Source organism: Manacus vitellinus, unplaced genomic scaffold (assembly GCF_001715985.3).
Source record: "Manacus vitellinus isolate BGI_N305 unplaced genomic scaffold, ASM171598v3 scaffold_40_pilon, whole genome shotgun sequence".
Taxonomy (NCBI): domain Eukaryota; kingdom Metazoa; phylum Chordata; class Aves; order Passeriformes; family Pipridae; genus Manacus; species Manacus vitellinus.
In genome coordinates this window covers 639022-654524 of record NW_021940541.1, presented here as the reverse complement: position 1 = coordinate 654524, position 15503 = coordinate 639022, and the positions used below count along the sequence as shown (strand labels likewise).

General features: G+C 44.4%; 1 protein-coding gene across 1 annotated transcript in view; it reads left to right on the top strand.

The window, feature by feature from the left end:
* The first annotated feature begins 10044 nt into the window (after window positions 1–10044).
* Window positions 10045–15503, top strand: part of PPP2R2D (protein phosphatase 2 regulatory subunit Bdelta) — a 12286-nt gene continuing 6827 nt past the window's right edge. The window contains exons 1-4 of the mRNA XM_029962030.1: window positions 10045–10063; window positions 10249–10346; window positions 12500–12665; window positions 13610–13722. Of these exons, the coding sequence (XP_029817890.1) occupies window positions 10060–10063; window positions 10249–10346; window positions 12500–12665; window positions 13610–13722 (381 nt within the window). The 5' untranslated portion in view covers window positions 10045–10059. The remainder of the gene's footprint in view (window positions 10064–10248; window positions 10347–12499; window positions 12666–13609; window positions 13723–15503) is intronic.

Genomic DNA, 15503 nt, shown 5'->3' with positions numbered 1-15503 from the left:
TCCTGTCCCTGGGCAGCACTGAACAGAGTGTGGGACCATCCTGACACCCCTTGGAGATATTTGTGTGGATTGATGAGATCCCCTCAGCCTTCTCTTCTCTGGGCTAACCAGGCCCAGTTCCTGCAATCTCTGCTCATCAGAGAGATGCTCCAAACCCCAGATCATCTCTCTGGCCTCTGCTGGACCCTCTCCAGTAGCTCCCTGTCTTTCTTGTAGTGAGGAGCCCAGAACTGGACACAGTTCTGGGCTCGAGAGAAAAGGTACTGACAGTGATAAAACACAGGGAGAGGGGGGAAAAATTCCCAGTGGAGTCTGTCAGGCTTGTCAAGTTTTGCTCTGACGCACAGAGAGTGCAGCTCTGTCATTTGTGCTGCATTAAAAAGTGCAGTTTAAAGGCTTCCTGCAGCTGTGGAGAGATTTTATTCCCACTTGTTAACGTTTGAGAGCTATAAATAGGGATATTAAGCAGGGAAAAAGGGCACACCTTCGCATTTCTCTGAAACTTTCTGAGTGTGGTGTGTTTTGGACAGAGTAGAAAACAAGAAATGTTTTAATTGGGAAAAGTGTTTCTCTGTAGTGCAGAACCAAGGGGGCATTTTGCTTGACTTTGATGAGAAAGTTCCTTTTTTTCCCTAAATTTCCTGTGTTCAAACTGTCCAGGCTGGCACTGCTCCTTTCTAAAGTGTGAACAGACTTTCAGGGCTGTGTGTGTTCAGCTTGGGTTTGGGATTTTTTTTTTTACTGGATGCAGTAAATATTTTTCCCTTCTGTCTGCTACTGGGGAATTATGCTGACAGTGTTTTCATTTTCATGCCACTTGTTTGGCATTCCATTTAAAATAATAGCCATGGGAGGAATTGACTGGAAAACTGCTTGAGAAACTAGACTCAGTTGTTTTCTTCTCTTTTTTTTTCCCCCCTAAATATATTTTGTAGCTTTTACTATTGCTCTGAAGCTCCCAGAATTCTTATGGAAATATATTTAAGTAGCTTTTATGTTTGTCAGATGGTCCTTTTTTCTTGGGATCTGTCATCTGTGTGACTAGAAGTTGCTAAGGAAATGCTCCTGGGGGCATCTGGCTCCTGGGGTCCCTTCCCAGGAGCAATTCCTGAGCAATGTGGATTTGTGCAGAGCAGGAAGGCTCCAGGAATCGTGCAGAACCTGTGTTTTTGCAGAATTGGTGCTAGAGTTTGGTTTTCCTGTGGGAATACCAAAACTATTTGCAGTTTTTGTGACTCCTTGTTTTTATTTTGGATTGTGGCCTTTCCCTTCCCCATACTTTTTGCCTTGAAATTGGAACTCAATAATGAAAATAAACAGTTTATTTTCTTATAATTGCCCGAATTTAATTCAGCAGGATGCAGCAAGAGTGCAAATAACACTGCTAGAATTTTGGCCCCAGTTATGGACATATTTCCTCATTACCGTTTTTTCAATCTTCTCTTACCAAACTGCACATCCAAACCTGCTTGATGGGCAGCTGTTGCCTTGAAATGGCCTTGGGATTTCACCTAAGTTTTTGTGATAGTGAAAACTTTCTGTTTCTGTCAATTTTTGTTCAGTTTTTAAGCTCTCTAGAGGAAAATGCCAGCATGTCCAACCTATTCCATGCAGCCTGTCTTGCTAAATCTCCTCACAGAAGGGTCATTCAGTAGCTGAAACTCCAAAGCCTGGTGCTCAGGCAGCTTTACCCAAACATCACTTCCTTTACAGGGCAGGTCTAACATACATTTTATATTGAGTAGTCATTTCTCAGGTGTGTTGCTTAATAAAAATACTGTGACAAGTGGCTGTATTAGATTGGCAGCTGCCAGCTCCATTTTCAGGATTTTCCTAACTGGGTCATTAATACAGAAAATCACATTCTCATCTTTGTCTTGTGTGTGTGTGTGTTCCTTTTGTTCAGGAGGAGATCCCTGAACTCTGGACAGGCTCTGTGTCAGTGAAGGGAAGGGCAGTGTTCAGAGAGCAGGAAAATTCATCACTTACTGAATGTGGACTTTCTAAAGTATTGACTGTGAGTTTTCTAAAGCAGAAAACTTTGGTTGGATTCATGGAGGAGGACTGGAGAATAAAACAGATGTTGAGTGAAACATTTAATATTGAGGATGGCAATAAGCATAATTTAAAAACAAAGGTAATTTGAGATGTGTTGTAATAGTGTTGTTAGTATAAACCACGTGGCTCCAAACCCCACACTGATAGCCTGTGCAATTTGTGATTCTTGGATTGCCTCTTTCTGTAGGAAGGACCTTTCTGAATGTGGAATACAAATGCTGCCTGAGACCTTATCTCTTTCATGATTTCAGTGTTGAATTTGTTGTGTTTTGGTTTGTTTTTTAATTCTTCATATAGTGACTGGTACTGTCAGCCCTGATAAAGTGAGAGATCTCTTGTTATCCTCAGTTCAGCAAACTCTGCTTTTGCAGCCCATGGGGTGCTGGGTCACCTCAGCACTTTGCCAGAAAGCAGAACACCAGGAGCAAAGACAGCCACAATCTAATAAAAATATATTGGCCTGTAATCCTGAACCTGTTCTCAAGTGCAGATACCAGTGATTTAGAAATGCTCTTACTGTTAGATTGTCTTTGTAAATCAGTGGTTTAAAATGTTCTCATGTGTTGTTCAGGAATTTAACTGGCCTGTTCCCACTGTTTTGAAAGGGAATTCTGGCATGATTTCTTGCCTTTAGAAAAACTATTCCAGTAGAGGTGCAGCTCTATGACACCTGGTTCTGGTCAGCTTTAAGATCATCTTTTTTCTGTATGAACTGGAAAATTTGGGACTAATGACTCCATTATTGAGCGATGTGTACTGTCTCCTTTCTGGTTGTCTCTGGAGTCACTTCATGCTGGAGGGGGGCAGAAGATGGGCTCTAAGCTGTGGTTTGGGTTTGGATTTTTCCTTAAAAACCAGTGGTCTGCCATAAGCAGGATTTCAGATGATCTTTGCTCTCCCCTCGTTTTGAGTTTGCCAGAGAAGCTGTGGCTGCCCCATCCCTGGAAGTGTCCAAGGCCTGGTTGGACGGGGCTTGGAGCAACCTGGGATAGTGGAAGGTGTTCCTGCTCGTGGCAGGGAGTGGAAGGAGATGAGTTTTGAGGTGCCTCCCAATCCAAACTATTCCATGATAGTATTTCACAAACAGTTTTGCCCTGAGCACGTGTTGGGTTCCAGCTGGAGAAAGCAGAGTCAGCACTTCAGGCAGGCCATGTTATTCCAGAGGTTTCATACAACCCATGGACCAAGAATTTGTCTTCACCCCAAGTTCCACAACACCCTATTACCTAAAACTGTGCTCAGCCAGTAGATAATCGGTATTTAATAAGTGTTCTTTTGAATTCCAGTGGTGTCAGACAACAGAAGCCCCAGGGTGTTGTGGCACTGGAAAGTAAATTCCACTGTCTTACTGTACAGTAACATGTCCATAACTCTGGGAACTAGTAAGAACAGGTGTGTTTTGTGAGAAATGCAACAGGAGGGAACTTTGGGAAGTTTCTAGATTTACAAGTGAATAGCCATGCTTAAAAAAAAAAGCTCCAGGTGATCCTCAGGATTTGTTGAAGTGGTCATGTGAGTGTTGTCATTCAGTTTTCTGTGGAGCACAGGATGTGTCCTGCCTGCTCATGTGCAATGAATTTCCAGCTGTGATCTTTACCATGGGATCACAGTTTGATTTTTGTGGTTTTTCTGGCATGTGCAGATGATGGGTTAATGGAACTGCAGGGACAGGAGGGGGGGACTGTGCATGTAAGTACAGAAATGTTCAGCATTGTGAGGGTTGGGACAGTGATACCTGTCTTTTTTGTAAAGGAAAGGAGGAGTTTATGGTCCAGGTGGAGACCTTGGAGGCAGTTGGAAGGGGTTCAGAAATGCCTTTTTTTGGCTGTTGAAGCTTTCCCAGAGCTTTTGGATTTAGCATTTCTTGTCTGACTCTGACACATAAAATGTTAGGACAGCCTTGTCAGAAAACTACACAGGTGGAGGTTTATGGGAATTAAGGGGGAAAACATCCTCGGCACCAGTGAAAGATGGGAAGTGGGACATTAAAGAACAGATTAAAAGGTCTTTTAAAAGACTAAGCAACCACTAGGCTACAAGAGAAGATAAATTACTTGGCTTTAAACTGCCAGAGGACAGGGGTAGATGGGATATTGGGAAGAAATTCTTGGCTGTGAGGGTGGTGAGGCCCTGGCACAGGTTGCCCAGAGAAGCTGTGGCTGCCCCATCCCTGGAAGTGTCCCAGGCCGGGTTGGACAGGGTTTGGAGCAACCTGGGCTGGTGGAAGGTGTCCCTGCCCATGGCAGGGGGTGGGACTGGATGGTCTTTAAGGTCCCTTCCAACCCAGACCAGACTGGGATTCTGTGATTATGTTTTCATGAAAATGTGGAGCTTCAGAACACCCAGCTGATGAATGATAAATGCTTGGCAGCAGCCTGGGGAACCTGTGCACCTGGGAAATGTTGGGTATAGTCCCCATGTGCATCCTCATGCTTGGGCCGCTTGGGGAGTGTTTTAACATCTGGGGGAAAAGCTTAATCAAAAATGACAAAAAGCTTTTTTTTTAAGGGACAGGAAGGGGTGAAAGCTGCAAGTGGAAGGAAAATTTGATTCTCCCATCATTTTAAGACCTTTCTGAACTCCTACTAGAAGTACAGTGAACAGCATGACAATGAGCTTCTTAGGAAAAACTAACAATAGCATGAATTAATTAAATATACTTCCAGTAGGAGAAAGCTTACTGAAATTACTATTCTGGAGGTTAAAAGATAGTACTGAGGCAATAGGTTTGGACAGAGAATCCTGAATTATGTCATGAATATTAGAAACAATTTCCCTAATTTCTCATGACTTGTAAGGAAGGCACAGCAAGGGAACACACTCCTCTGCAGGCAGGAAGGGAACACTTACATCTGTCTCACTGAACTCTGGCTTTACTGCTCCCTTTTCTTGCTGTGCTTCCTTTATGCTTTCCTTGCTTGCTTTGTACTGACACATCCAGGCAACTCTGTGCACTCTGAACTCAGTGGAGACAGTCTTTGAGGATGTAATTTAAAGGACTTCCAGTACCAAGTCACAGTCTGCTTCCATTGGCAAGAAAACGCAAATTTAACTAAATGAGGGAAGGAATCTTGTCTTTTACAAGATGGAACTCTGAGGTGCTGCTGCATCCTAGAAGGAGGGTTCAGTGTTGGGTTTGCTGGGCAGGCTCTGGAGCAGGCCTTGGGAACACTGTGGCACCTTGTGCTGCTGCTTTTCCCCCGTGTTCCAGTGCTCGGAGCAGAATGGCCTGAGCACTCCTCAGAGGAGCCAAGTGGCTCTGCTCCAGCCATCCAGGACACACAGGAGCTGGCAGGCTTTCCCAGAGAACTCCAAACAAGATGTTTGGAGTTTGCCACAGCCTGTCAGCAGCAGCTCTGACCTCAGACAGCTTCTGCTTCCAGGCTGGCCGGTGCCGGCCGAGCCGCTGAGGAGCAGCCAGGGTGCCTTGCTCCTGCCCTTGCTTAACCTTAAATCTGTTCAGTGATTTAAATTAGTTCCAAAAGCAGAGTTATTTTGGACTCAGCTAAACCCTACCAGGTTCAGTTGAAGGCAATTCAAGCCATTTTGCAAGCGGATTGAGTATTAGGGCATAAAACGTTGTTAGACCTTATGGATACTTTAGGTTGGCAGAGTGTTTAGCAGTGTAAGTTCAGAGAAGTTTGATCTGAGCAAAACTGTACCCCTTTGGTTTATTGTCCTGACTTCTGGTACATCTCACTCCTGTCTTAACTCTTCAAAGAAATCCTAAAAGTGGAATGTAAAAATTGTGTATTAAAGTGGCGTATTCTGAAAAACGGGTGATTTTGAGTAACTTCTATGTATACATAGATTATCAGTGGTTATTGGTAGCTGAAAAGTTCAGCTCACGTTTCAGTACAGTTCTAATTTCTACCAACTGTTAAAAAAGAGTATTTTAGGACATATTTTCAGAGCAATAGCAGCAATACCAGTCTGAGTCCATCCCCACTGCAGGGTAACACCACTCTGTTCCACTGACTGTCCTGGCAGCCACAGTTCAAGTGGAGAACCCTTGTTCACCTGGAAGCAAGTCAGTGACAGGTACAGGAAGGAGGGAGAGGTTGAATCATGGAATTCAGTGCTGGAGTCAGAATCCTGCTAGGACTGAAATTCCAGGATTGCCTGCCTGCCGCAGGACAAGGAGGAAGAGGAAGGGTCTGTTGGGAGCAGGGTGCCTGCCAGTGGCTTGGAGTGCTCCCCTAGTGTGGTGACTGCAGCCATCCCAGCTGGAGAACTGTCACACTTCCCTCTGCCCACCCTGGAGCCTTCCAGTGCAGCGGGATACCCAGGGAATGTTTGGGGAGTACAGTTACTGTAACTCAGTACCAGCAGTTCTGAGGCCCCATGAGTCTAGAACTTGAGCTCCAATAGGATTTTGGGTTTTAAAACGTTTTTTCTATGATTTGCTCTTTAGCAGGCGCTGGTTTCTAAACTTTTTCATTCTCTGTGATAATCTGCTCCCTTTAAAGGGTATCTCTATTTTTTTTCACTAATCTTATTTGCTGCATTTTTTTTTTGGTGATTCTTTGCTGAGTTGCTCTGAAGTGGCAGTTCCTTGCTGTTCTTGACTACCCCCATTTGTCACCTGTGGTCCCTCAGAATGGTCTGTTGTCACTGCCTGCTGCAAAAGAGTCCTATTCCTCCACAGCTCAACACAGTATTCCAGGGACATCCCAATGTCTGCTTTCCAGGTTGATTTAGGAGCACAGAACTGCACTGACCCCTTCTGCAGTCTCTGCTTCGTTCCCATCCACTGTAGGAGACCACACAGTGTCTCTCACTGCTTTGTCCACAGGATAACTCCAGTGCTGTATGACAACAGGGTGCTGGATGAAAGGTGTGTCACCTTTGAGCTTGATTGCAGGCACAGAAATATCCCCTCTGTGCTCATTCCCACTGGCAGTGTCCCTGGCAGTCCATGCCAGCCATCTGCCTTCCAATCCAGCCATTTCCTCTCAAAGCATGAGCTGCTGCTGCGAGTTCCTTCAGCCTTAGAGCAGTCCATGCTTTGGATCTCTAGGATGGATCACGAAGAAGGGGCTGTGTATTAAACTCCTTTTCAAGAGGTGGGACAGGAGCCAGGTTAGCAGATGTGCATTGTTTGTTTGTGTGCTGAACATAAAGTGGCATTGTCCATTACGTACTTGGAAGATTCTAGGTTAAAATCCCCTGGAAGTTGGAGCAGCCTCCTTTTTAGATGATGATAGAGAGCAGGGAGTGGTTCCCTGTTCAGTAAATGTCTGAGGAGAGGGCTCCTGGCAAAAGGCTTTGAACAGCTCTGAAGGATGAGAGGAGCTGATGCTCCTCGTGTCTCGTGTTAGTCCTGAGCACGAGCTGCAGCTGCAAATTCCTTCTCTCCTGAGTGAGCCATGAAGTGATTCTGTGTTTTCAGGTTTGGGTTTTCACCAGAGCAGCAGTGCACGGCCAGCTGAGAGAGGAAAAGTTCATGGGAGCTAATTTTAGGCCCCTAATGTGGCTGGTGTGGATCCTTTTGCATTCTCCATTACCTCAAACAGAGCCCGGGTGCTGATACCAGTGTCAGAAATCCCATGAGGAATCCTGGGGGAATTCAGTTAGTTTGCAGGTATAAGCTTGCTGTCATCTCCAAATCCTAATAAAAGCTGGTCTCTGCCATCCCAGCCCTCTTCACCCCCAGCAGAGCCAGCTCAGGAGGCTTTGGAGGTTCTAAACTTCCCAGAATTCTGACAGGGATTGCTGTAGGGAGGTTCACACTCACAGGGATGGTGAAAGGCTTGAACACTTACCCTGAACTTGGACACATCCCTCAGGGCTCACAGCATTTCTCTGGGTCAGGGAATGGCTCCACCATATTACTGTGGAGATGAGTATTTGTAGGCCTCTAGTGTGTCAGGAGGGTGTTTCCTACCCATAGAAGTGCTCAGTGCTCTTAAATTTGGGGATGCTGCAGGGTCACAATGTAGCAATCCTTTTAATACACCACCTTTGAAACCAGCTTGGAGTTTCTGCTCTGGATGCAGAATGTAACCAAGATGGAACTCATTTCCAGAAGTGAGGCTAAACATGAATTTTTCATGTCTGGAAAGAAATATTACCAGCCTAATATCTTACTGTAAAGCCACAGGGCTTGCTGCTCTCCACAGGTACAGGAGGAGGATTTACATGGATACTTCTGGAGCACAGTCGCAGCCCCACGGGAACAACTGGAGGGAAAGTTGGACAGACCTCTGTTTCTAGAATATCACTGTCACCAAGGTGTCTGTACCTGAGAAGAGAACTTTGGATGCTGTCCTTGAGCAAATATCATGATGTCTTGGCTTGGCTCATCCTTTCCTGTGTTTCACTGGGAATTATTTTGCTGGCATGTAAAAAAGGCTGAAAATAAGACAGAGAAATAACATTGGTGCTTGTACATGTAAGAAAAAGTTACAACATCTAATAAAAACCTTTAAAAATCCAAAAGTTAATGTGATGATGAAGAACCTGCAGAGGTTTGCTTTGTTCTTTCCTAAAAGTTCTAAGCTGACTTGGAAATAAAGAGCAAATGTAGGTGGGTGAAGTGTCAAGAAGAACACTGATGGGTTTGGAATTCATTCTGGGCTTTACTTCTAGTCTTGTACTTTTAATTTTTTTATTTTACCTGCTTTGAGGTGGTAGAGTGCTGAGGGCAGTGGGTGGAATGATTTAGGGATTGATCTGCTTCAGTTAAACTCAGCTAGAGGGAAAACTGGTTTGAATTAATACTTTTAGATATAAAACAAGTACAGTGATGTTGAAAAAGGTGATTACTCGTATTCCAATTTTTTAACTTAGAAAATATTTGAAGGAAGTTTCTATTTTTGTCTTGCTGTGCCCTCCCCATGTCCCTGTTTCCTAGAGCATGTTGGTGACAGGCTATTTCAGTGTGTGTTGTTTACCTCATCAGTTCGTTTCTTTTTCCTTGATTCTCTACTTTTCCATGGTGTCTCCTGAAATCCCTGTGTATAATTGGTAACAACTGGTAATTGAGTGATAATTTCCTTTAAAGAAAGGTGACTACAAAACTAGACATGTCCAGAAGCAGGTTAGTAATGCAATATTGAAGGCTGGGATAAATCTGTAAAAAGATGATATTTACTCATTCATTTATTCATTCTAAATAAATTTTTTAATCCAAGAAGGTAAATCATTATCCCTATGCCCTAGGAGAAAACTTTTAAGGTCATCTGTTAATAAAAGATGAAAAATGAATTATATATTGAGAATACTGGTTAGGGTTTCTAATCACCTTCCTCGTGAGAGTGGGGCGTTATTGAAAGGAATTTCGAAGATAGAACATCAAAATCAATACAGAAAAGGGGTTTTCAGCAAGTCTCCAATTGCACACTCTGGAACTAATTGCTGTCATACTCTTCAAACCTTAGAGTTTTGATATCTGCATCATAAAAGCAATATTTGATGTGAGCAGGCCCAGCAGGAACAGTGTTTGCTGAGTGCTTTGTTGGCTTTGTTACCATCTGCCCCAGCCCTGGGACAGACATTTCCAGCTCCTTATCTCCTGCTCCTTGGCTTCGGGTTGTTTGATTAGTTCTTTATTGCCACCTCCTGATTGGAGTTGTGGCTGCAGTGGGATAAACCTGGGGGCTCTTAAGGCCGAGTCTGAGGGCGCTGCAGGCAGTTGGAGCTGGAGGTCCAGAGGGCTTTTCCTTTGCTCTCCTGGTTTCTTGTATCTTTGCTGATGCTTCTGCATGGAGCTGGTTCAGGAAGCTCCACTGGAAGAATTCTCCTTCTATTCCCCCCCTTTGACAGAGGGGAGCTGCCCATTCCAGGCTCCTGAACTAACTCCATGAGTGCTCGGCTCCAGGAGAGGCAGGTGAGCCTCAGCCTCACCTGGATCAATGCAAGGGAACACCACACATGGATCACTTTGAAGAGGATTCCCACTTTGGGGAGCTTGGAGCACGCATATGTCCATGGATATGGCAGCATTATGTCCACAGTAGAACAAACACTTTGGCTGAAGGCCCCAAAGCTTACACTGAGATGAGTAAGTGTTTTAGCTTGTCAATAAAATCATGTTAGGATTTGGAATGTGGCTTAATTTAGGGATGTAAATGAAGAATTGTGTCATTGCATTAGTATAAGTTGTAATTTTGTTTTGTGTTCAAGTCTTGAAACTCCTTGATTTGCTTTCCACATTACAGTGCTGTTTTATTTCTGTTCTCTTTACAGCTGATATAATTTCAACAGTTGAATTTAATTACTCTGGTGATCTTCTTGCAACAGGAGACAAAGGTGGCAGAGTGGTTATATTTCAAAGGGAACAAGAGGTCAGTGACTCAAAAAACAAAAGTGCTGTTACTACACCGTTCTTGTGTTGCACAGTCTCACTTCACCTGTTCATGCCCTGAGGTTTAAATGCTTCAAATGGAGAGTTTTCTCAGAAAACTCCAAGTTAGCCAAGTTTCTAAATGTGTGCCCTGTGCTGCACTCGGTGGGTTCATTTGATGGGGGTTCCTCCCTTCTTCAAAAAAAAAGTTCCAAAAATCCAGGTGGTTTCTTTGTGTATACCTGGCGTGCTCAGTGTCACTTTGCAGGATTGCCTGTGGACTTTTCCTGAACCTTCCACTGGGTCAGGCTGAGCTGAGATACATCACAGTGCTTTGGAGAGGATGTAAGAAAAGTTTATAAAATAAGCTGCAAGGATAATGGGATAAGGTGGTTAAAAATTGATTTAGGGTCCTATGACTCAAAACCAGTGGGAGCAGCCACTTCTCCAGAAACCCCTGAGTGTTTCCAGTTGGGAGGGTGGGAGGATTGTCCCTCCTGCAGTTCACAGCTCAGCTGTGTGACAGTGCTGTAACATTCCTCTACCTTCATCCTGCAGTCACATCCCTGAGCTTGGATACCCAGAGCAACAACAGGAGTTGGAAACGTGCATGAAGTGCTGGAAAATAATGGTTGTGTCTGGGATTGTGTTCTTTAAAAAGTCAGTATTCCACTTGGCAGTTCTGTCCCCCCACCAAAGAGCATGGTTATCCTGTCATTTGCATCAGAGTTGATGAGAGATTGAGCCTTTGGTTTTGAGCCTTTTCCTGGACCAGAAATACCAGAATGGATTGTGGAATTTTAATCCAGCTGGTCTGTGCATGAATATTACAAGTCTGTGTGTTGTTTTCCCGGCAGAATCCCTCTGCCTTCCTTGTGTGGCTCAAATAATGCTCAGTTAATGAACACCTCGCCAGTATTTTGCCTTTCATGCTCACTGTGGTGCTGTTCATAACCCCTTTTCCCAGAGGTGCTGTACTGGTTGTACTGGGAGGGCTCTGGAGCAGTGAAATGAAAACTGTGCTGAAATGTTACCCGTCTGCACCCAGGCAGCTCAGGGCTCATCCATCATTTACTCTGGGTACAGACTTAACTAAGGCCCAGGGAGAAGGTCAGAAGTGCCCCCTGCTCAGGACTGATGTTGTGTGTAGTGGGACTATTATGGGGTGGCTCTCAGCTGCCAGGGCTCAGTTGTTCCATAAGGCAGAACCCACTTGTCACCTCACTTCCTCAGAGGGTGGGGAAAACCAAACCCCAAGTACACAGGAAGATTCAGCTGTCTCCTTGGGAGCACGTGGAAACTGAGGGAAGGGTTGGGCATGAGGGACGTTTCTCTTGTCATGTGCAAAACTGCAGGAAAAATCTAAAGTGTATAATCTTCAAATATAACGCCAATATTTTTACCCAATGTGAATTTAAGACTAGGTTAACCAGGTTAATGACAGCTTAGGGTGGTTATACAATTCCCCAGACACTTGGATTTGGGAAGGCACACTGGAATGCTGTGCATCATGCCCTGGGCTCAGATGACTTGATTTCACTTGCAAGCAGCCAATTATTCCAACCTGATGTGTGAGTAGAGAGGGAAAGCACCAGTGCCAGCAAAGGCAGCTCTCTCCAAGGGCGGGGAGCTGCTGGATGGGGTCAGTTGAGAGGGTCCTCTTCAAAATTCTTAAAAGTCGAATGACCTGTAGGGAGTAAAATCATTTAAAGTCTCAGAATCAACTGAAACGGTGCATTGAGGAAATGTGGAAACTTGTGAGACACTGCAGGAGAAAACTCAACACCAGTGGAGCTGTTCTCCAACATGAGCCAATAATGAACATTAACCTACTTGAAAAACCTGATAACAAGTTGCCTCAAATCTGATAATGCAAATCTGTGGACACTTGGAACTTTGCTCTCTGTTCCTTGCTCCCACATCCACAGAGAAGGATAACAAAGCCTGAGGGGTATACAGACGTTTATAGATAAAGCTGCATTTTGGAAGAGGAAGGCTGTGTGCACTGTATTGATGCTAAACTGGTACAGTATCAGAGTGAAAATGTAAAATTCACCATCTGTTGTAGAAGTGGACTTTCTGTTGGACAATTTCTAGACACTAATTTGTGCCCCCAGTGACATCAGCCTGAAGAAATGCTCTGTTCTCTTGCAGAGTAAAACCCGTCCTCTCTCTCGGGGAGAATATAATGTTTACAGTACCTTCCAGAGTCACGAGCCTGAGTTTGACTACTTGAAAAGTCTAGAAATCGAAGAAAAAATTAATAAAATTAGGTGGTTACCACAACAGAATGCTGCTCATTTCCTGCTGTCTACAAATGGTAAGGACCCTTTCTTTTTACACAAAAGACTTTGTCACTGGAATATTGTCTCAGCTGTGACCCACTTGGGGGTTTTCTGAAGTTTTTTGGGGTTGTTTTAATGTCTTTATTTGCAAAATATGTTTTGATTGTAATGTTGGGTGTGAGGTCTGTGTGAGTATTGAGTGTATTCTGTTTTAGTGCATCATGGAGCATCTGTAAGTGGAAATGTAGAACTGGGGACTTGGGTTGGTGCTGGGGGAACAGTTGAACTCCATGATCCTAAAGGTCTTTCTCAACCTAAACTATTCTGTGGAAAAGTTTGCTCTTATTGTCAGAGGAAGGTGCTTGTTCCTCACAGTTTGGATCACTTTTTGCCCTGTATTTAAAAGACTTTATGTGAGGTCATCATAAACTTTTAAAAGCAGGAGTGACTTCCGTCTGCTGGAACTTGAAATTAAAATCATTTACTTTGATATGTCTTAATAAACTTAAAGCATTCTTTAAACTTTGTCATCTTAAATGCTTTAAAGCTCTGCAGGAGTTTAGGGAGGAGAGATTTGGTTTCAGTTAGCCAGAGATCTCACTCATGGGTGAAACAAGTGTGTACCCATGGGTTTGTTGGGTTTTGTCCTTAGCACTGGTCTGTTAATATACTTCAGATAATCATACAGGGCTTAGTGGGGAACTTGGGTAATTGGTGTGTGAAAGCCCCCTGTGAAGGGCCCTTTGGGTGAGTGGGAGGCACAGGTCTTATTGCTCAGGCACAACTTTGGATTTTATTCGAACTGCGCATCCCGTTGGGGACAAAGAGCTCCATCAGGGTAAAGAACTCTGCCAGGGTCCTTTCTGCTGCAAGCAGGGGAAACCCAGACAGGTCAATAGTGTCCACTCTGCTCACTCCCTACTTAAGGTTTTTATTTTGAATTGAACTCATTCTCAAGCCTGTGAATTTTTGGTTTTAGATAAAACTATTAAATTATGGAAAATAAGTGAAAGGGATAAAAGAGCCGAAGGTTATAATTTAAAAGATGAAGATGGAAGACTTAGGGATCCTGTCAGAATCAAAGAACTACGGGTACGTCTCTGACTTTACATATTTTTTTGCATGTACTTCTCTACCTTTGTGCTCCCAAACTGAAATGTGCAGGTTAAAAATGATGTTTGGGTCAGGGTCATTGAAAACTTTAGAAAAAATGAAGACACTTCATTTTTTATATATATATAAACTATTAAATAAGATCCCTCTGGAAAGCTTGATGGAAACTTTCATGGTTATAATATTGTGTTTCTAGGAACAAGACTCAAAAATTGGAACAGGGTGCTGGATATTCTGTGGTTGGGTAGAAGGTGTGTTTGTTAGAGGCAAAGCTGAAGTATTTGGATAACCTAAAGTGCACTGGAGTAGTCTTGGACATCATGCTGTAGTGGGCAGTGCTCCTAACTTGGGATCGCTTAGATCAGGAGCTCAGGAAATGAAACATGCAGAGTTGGGGTTTTTATTTGGGTTCTATGTTGCTGTCACCATAAACAGGAACAGAACTGGGGCTCTCCCTGCTCTCAGAGCCAGGGCCACCCTTACACTTGTAGTCACTCGTCTGAACTTGCTGCTTCTCTGGGACTGGAAGTGAGGGCTGAGCTGCAGCCCTGCCAGGCACTGCAGCTTGGGAGAAGGGATGATGGAGTGAGCCAAGTCTGAGCAACAGTTGGGAGGAGGAAAAACCTCACCTAGAGCTTCTACCATGTGGGTTTAGAGAGCCAGTGTAGCCTGGGCTTTGGGGGCTTTGATGGCAAGTTTTGTTACAGAAATATGGTCCCCATGTTTTATTAAGTGGGGGACATGGAGGAGAAGCAATACTGAGACCGTGGCATTTCCAAATACCATTCCTGATTTTTCCCATTAGTGCACTGTGATGTCACAGCCAGGCTGGGAGCACTGGCGTAGTGAGATAGGACATGGTCTGATAAAAAGTAATGGATTCATTGTAATCATTAGTTGGATGTAAACAGCCTGGAGATACAAACCCAGGGAAGCAGTGAGGGAGCTCTGGGATGATCTGGTCTCTGGCTCCAGGCAGATGGGTTATCCAGGACACTGTCAGACCTGGTCCTTAGCTGGATGATGCCACTTGGGGTTGTGCTGGGACAGCCCTGCTCAGTGCTGGGCACTGAGGAGCAGCTTGAGGGCAGGTTAGGCCTGGCTCTGCCAAACCCTGGCACCCTGAGCTCAGCTGGTTGTGGCAGCAGGACACCCAGGTGTCTCTGAATTTGTGCTGACTGTTCAGGAACAAATTGGGGATTTCTTTGAGAAATGTTCTTGCCAATGTCCTGAGCACCCCTCTGAGATCTGGGGACATTTCTAAGGGCTTGTTTCTCTAACCGTTAGATATTGTTACAAACACACCCCTTGTCCTGTTGGGTGAGGCACAAAGGGCTGGGTTTGACAGGTGACTGATGAAGAAGTCGGTGCCTGAGGTTTCCTGTCAGCAGTATCCAAAGTCAGCATCCATATGCTCTTTCATTATTTTTCTTGCTCAGTAGTTTTCTAAGTTGTTTAGTCACTAAATCAATACAGAAATCTGTGGTGTGCAATTAACTAATTGCCATCAATTAATTAAACACACCTGTGGGTTCCCAGGGCTCAGTGTTGGGGCCAGTGGTGTTTAAGATTTTATTGATGATCTGGACAAGGAGTGCTCAGTCAGTTCGCAGAGGACACCGTGGTGGGTGGGATATTGATCTGCTGGAGGGCAGGAAGCACTGCAGAGGGGTCTGGACAGGCTGGATCTGTGGGATGAGGGAAAACAAGGGCAAGTGTCGGGTCCTGCCCTTGGGTCACACTAACCCCATGGAACACTC